The sequence below is a fragment of the Watersipora subatra genome, chromosome 9 (genome assembly GCF_963576615.1).
Source record: "Watersipora subatra chromosome 9, tzWatSuba1.1, whole genome shotgun sequence".
NCBI lineage: Eukaryota > Metazoa > Bryozoa > Gymnolaemata > Cheilostomatida > Watersiporidae > Watersipora > Watersipora subatra.
In genome coordinates this window covers 35,184,656-35,189,784 of record NC_088716.1, presented here as the reverse complement: position 1 = coordinate 35,189,784, position 5,129 = coordinate 35,184,656, and the positions used below count along the sequence as shown (strand labels likewise).

At 37.8% G+C, this 5,129-nt stretch overlaps 1 protein-coding gene across 1 annotated transcript; it reads left to right on the top strand.

The window, feature by feature from the left end:
* Positions 1-944: 944 nt before the first annotated feature.
* Positions 945-4,175, top strand: LOC137405004 (neuropeptide FF receptor 2-like). Its single transcript, XM_068091229.1, has 3 exons — positions 945-1,703; positions 1,930-2,142; positions 3,833-4,175. The coding sequence occupies exons 1-3, from the start codon at positions 945-947 to the stop codon at positions 3,953-3,955; spliced, it is 1,095 nt and encodes a 364-aa protein (XP_067947330.1). The 3' UTR covers positions 3,956-4,175.
* Positions 4,176-5,129: the final 954 nt, after the last annotated feature.

Sequence of the window (5,129 nt, the reverse complement as noted above, 5' to 3'; positions counted from 1 at the left end):
AATGGACTTCGTCAATGTTTCTATACAAAAGTTGATGACTACGCTGTAGGAGCCTATTTTATACTGCTCAGCATTCTGAGAGCTATTCTCAATTCTTTGAATGGGGGGGATGTGGTGGGGAGAGAAAAGAAAGGTGGAAAAAATAGGTGGAGGAATGTTGCAAGGGAGGAGCATCATTTTCACTGATGCATTAGCGTTAGTAACAATTTCTCTCCATGTTTTTTTGTTTTTCGTTAGATTCAACGACTGTTTTTGTTACGAGCTTGACATATTAGTACTATAATTTCAGTTTTTGACACTCAAAGAAAATAAACTGAAAAAGAATTAAACTGTAAATTCCATGAACGAACTTGCTTAAGTTCTGCTAAAATAGATGATTGTTATTGATAGCTTCAAAGCATTTGTGAGTCATATGCATATTTTAAGCATTCTTCCTGACAGATGCCTTTAGTTAATCATCATGTTAGTAATCTTTCAATAATAAACCAGTCGCAGCAAACATTTACATTCTCTATTCGTACACTTACATAAGGCAGGATATATACTTACATATGCTTACATAAGGCAGGGTGTATACTTACATATGCTTTTATAAGGCACCATACATCAGCCAGCTCAATGTTTGAAATATCTTCAGTCAAATATTGGTAAGAGTGATTTGCTGCAGTGGTAATGGTCTTTTTAGGCGCCATTTTGCTCAGATATGAGAAGCTTCTAGTAACTACACTTTAGGCCTCTGCTGCAAGCTGCAATATTATTTCCCGAATGATTTCCTCAATAAACGTTATTTGCTTCGTAATTGCGGTATAAGCATAATCCTTGGAAAAATTCATTCAACCAAATCATATTAACTAGCCACACACAAAAAATAAAACTTTAAATGCTTATAGCCCCTCATTATTTTTCTGGCATGTAAACTGAGAAGTAGATACATTTCCTTCAGAATGGATATCTGGAACAACACACAGATACATTTTGCGGATGATACTGAAAACTTTAGTAACGCTTGCGTCACACACAATAAAACGGATATTGATTGCAACGGACTTCGTCAATGTTTCTATACAAAAGTTGATGACTACGCTGTAGGAGCCTATTTTATTCTGCTCAGCATTCTGGGAACTATTCTTAATCCTTTGACTATCTGCATCACAGTATTTGGGAAGCACCTGAGTAGGACTGTCAAACCTCATTTGATCAATTTGGCAGTTGTTGACCTTGTCATTTCAATTTTTACCCCTCCTATAATACTGATTCAGAATTTGAATGTTCAAGTTCCTTGGACTACGGCACTATGCAAAGCTGCGGCAGTGCTACACCTGGTTCCAATTCACGTGAACCTCATATGCAACGCTTTTATTAGTCTTGAGAGGTTCTTCATTGTTTACTTTCCACTGAAGGCAACACTTTACAGACAGAAACATAGATACATGATTATTACGTTTGCTTGGCTGTGCGGAGTACTACCTGAGATAGAAACGTTTCTGTACAGCCATGTGGAACAAAATGAAGGACTTTTCTACTGCGTCATGTTTTCAGAATCGGCGCTGACCAAAGCAGATGTATGGGCTCACCTAAAGTTCTGGATACCCGCTGGAACAATCATCATTTCTTACACGCTCATAGTAATCAAACTGGCAATCAGGAAACAGGGTGAACTCCAACAGAACGCCTCTAGAGACAATATTAGACCCATTGCAAAGGTGAAGACCAATTTCTATGTTAAAGTTACTACATTTTGAAAAAAATCTACTTAGTCTTACAAGAAACAAAGATGCAATGAAAAGAAATTGAGTATATTCAGGTCTATAATCTAGTTTTACTATAGTTACAGTGATTCACAACAAAAACTAGCAAAGTTGAATGAGTAGCCAATCGCATTGTCTCATGTAAACTACCTAATTTGCATAACCTCTTTCGGATTTTTAGCTGCAGACGATGCTGATGGCCGACGCCTTCCTTACAGTCTTGACCGGGCTTCCAATTTCTTTTGCAACTATGCTTAAAATTTTTCATCCAGAGATATTTGAAATGGCGACTCCGAGAGGTGCTTTTGTGATACGCATTGTTGTCCTGTCCTTCGCTGCCATAAACGCCTGCTCATCATCCATTACTTGTTACATCTTTAATCATCATTTCAGGGTAAGAATTATAATATTAACAAACTGCTAGAGTTTGACTCTGTGTTTGATAGAAAGCCTCTTTGAGAAGGCAGTTTTATTTGTGCTTAGCTTTACTTAGCTTCTTGTCAATGCAATCTCTGTTATGAGAATAGTCGGACAAAAGGAGTTACCCACTCCGGGTCTCATCACCTGTTGGCTACCATATTTGGTCACCGGTTTTGATCCTCTTGATTTGTAACTATTGTTAGCCACTTTTGTTGTTCTCTGTTGTCCAATAGCTGAGGGAGTCTTTTTTGACAAGCTAGCTGAACATGAGTCATTCTAAAAGTTGGCATTGAGAAAGTCAAAACCATGTGATTGAACGCTGACTTTCACTCTTTGATTATCAAATACTGACAAAAGACGCTGGTTCAGTCGTAACCTGAAGTTGTGGGTTGCTTCTCCTTTAGGAAAAAATCTTCAAACAATGTTATTAAAAAAATATTGAATTAAACTCAAAGTTGTTTTAAATAGTAACATTATTAAGTTTTTTATTTAAGATTTATCTGTCTTTTTAAAACTTTATTATGACTATTATAGTAGATTACTGTCAAAACATTTACTTTTTTTATTTGGAAGTCACCAGACTTCCTGATTTCAACACAACCAATATTTAAGTTAAATAATTTGCAGAAAAGGCAACACACATTTTCTGTTCTCTTTGAACACCACTCTGCGCATCATGTATTTAAACTCAGCATTCCTCTCGATCAGCTGAGGATATTTGTTTACCGTCTTGACAGTCCGGTTCATGCTGCGACGGGTAGTTTTGAGTATTACTGCCTAGCAAGCAGCTCACAGAGACCATGAGCAGCTTTTAGCAAAAGGAAAACTTCTATTTTTTATTGCTGACAACCCACAACAATGGTCAGCAGCTAATGTAGGTTAAATTAATGAGTTAATGTTTCTTTTTCTTGGCCGAACCAAAATGCTTAAAAAGTTATAGAAAGCGTGAGAAAATTTGCATCTGAGAGTCTACGTAGCCTAGAAATGCTCTCCGAATTTGGTAGCGATCTATCCCTAGCATCAAGCCCATCCAGCCTCTGCCTGAAGAAGACACAGAGAGCATCATTTAAGAAACCCAAACTAGTGAAAGTAACACTGTTTATCCTGATTAAGAGACAGTTTTGCTGATGTAGTGACCAGAATAGCTTTTGTTCCATAATAATATAAACTTTACCATCAGCTACACCATAGTGCTAACAACCTGCAAAAAGCATGGAATTTAAAGACAATATACTTTTGCAAGCTGATCCTTACATAGATATTTGATAAGATTAGCCTGTTTTACAAACTTTATTGGAACAAACATCGTATTAGAATTTTAGCCTATGCTGTTGTTTTTAGTAATATTATGATACTATTTGGGTGATTAACATACCTTCATGATTACGCGACTATCAGCAGTGTCAAGAAGGAATTTACTAAGCATGCATACAATTTATATAGTCACGTGCTGTGACATGTGGAACAAGATCAAACCATTATATTAACCCTATTGATAAATGTCTAGAAAAAGAAATCTAGTCGCTTGATGGCCAAAAGATGGAATCAACCCGGAAATATGTGATAAAACCTGCTTGTAAATAAGCACTTTGGTTTATGGTTATACGGGCATGTGATGAAAAGTTCTTTGGTTACGCTCTACTTATGCTAATAATATATTACAGAGTGACACAAGGCTGCTCTTTGAGAGACTCTGTGGTAACAAGTACAAAATAAATCAAGATGTTCGAGTGAATGTAGAGAGCCTGACTCCGGAGACTCAAAAAGACAGTGGAACTACTAGCTGAAACGTTCTGAATCCGTATTTAGAGATAGACCGATGATTTCTTAGGGACAGAGAGACCCAATATAAGGAAGAACCTATTTGTTCTCGTCCTTAATCTGGTTATTGCAAAAGCATTCGTCAGGCTACTAAACCTCTCAGGTGTCTAGAAGAAGCAGCCGAGTACACAAGAGGCTTGTATAACTAGATTACATCAGCTAAAAGCTATTATTTGACTCAACATGTCTTCCAAGAAGTGAACACTAGAGGGCTGCATGGCAGCCTATACGTATGTACAGTTTTTGGGGGGGGGGGTGGGGGGGGGGGGCTGGGTGGGGGCTGGGTTAGACTCCATCCTCCCACCTCCCATCAACTTACCACTTCCCATCAACTACTAAACTTCCCTTCATAGGCAGTGATCAACAAAGCTTGCATTTGGGTTCTTGCCAGTTTCAGCCAACACACAAGACTCAGCCAAGCAACCGAAAGCTGCTGTGGAAGCTCATAGCGCCTTCTATCATTTGATAAGCGTGAGCTCGAAGAACTGTAGCTTAACTGTCGAAACATGCTTTTGTTAGGGATATCTTCAACTCAGACAATACTGAGACACTGTGAATTGAAGTACGCACAGTCCACTATTCAGCAGAGCAAAAGAGTAGTAGCTGCATCCTCCTTGGGAGAGAACAGATAACTCCGTGTAACTAGTAGTTTTTGAATTGACTAACAATGCACTGACAAACTCAAATCAGACTTATGTACGCCTAAATTTCTTATACATGTGCTATTCTATAGGTTTTTGTTTGAGTAAATCAGACTCATTCTGGAGGTTTTGGCTTGACTACTACAAAAAGATTTTGAAATTATTTTCTATTATGGGATGACGGGAGAAGCTTCTACCAGTGACATAGCTGCAGTACCATGATGCCTTGATGCCAGTATTTACGCTGGCATCAAGGCATCATGTCACTGCGAATATTTCACTGGGATTTACCATTCCACTTTTCCCGCTTCATACAAGCTAATAAAAGTAATTAGAGCTGTAAAACAACATAGCAGACGTTTATGGTTGGAAAGAAAAGTCAAAAAACCAAAATATTGATTACAATTTGGTAAACTTGCATTTAGCCATGTTTTAGTTCACTTACTCCTTGATTTGGCTATTTTGTATTGTAGAAACTTTTCCACGAGGTCTAAAGGTT

Bases quoted from the DNA above. Each gene is read 5' to 3' on its own strand.
- LOC137405004 (XM_068091229.1), top strand. From the start codon at position 945: ATGGATATCTGGAACAACACACAGATACATTTTGCGGATGATACTGAA. The intron at 1,704-1,929 runs GTGAAGACCAAT...TCGGATTTTTAG, and splicing joins ATATTAGACCCATTGCAAAG to CTGCAGACGATGCTGATGGC. The intron at 2,143-3,832 runs GTAAGAATTATA...AATATATTACAG, and splicing joins TCTTTAATCATCATTTCAGG to AGTGACACAAGGCTGCTCTT.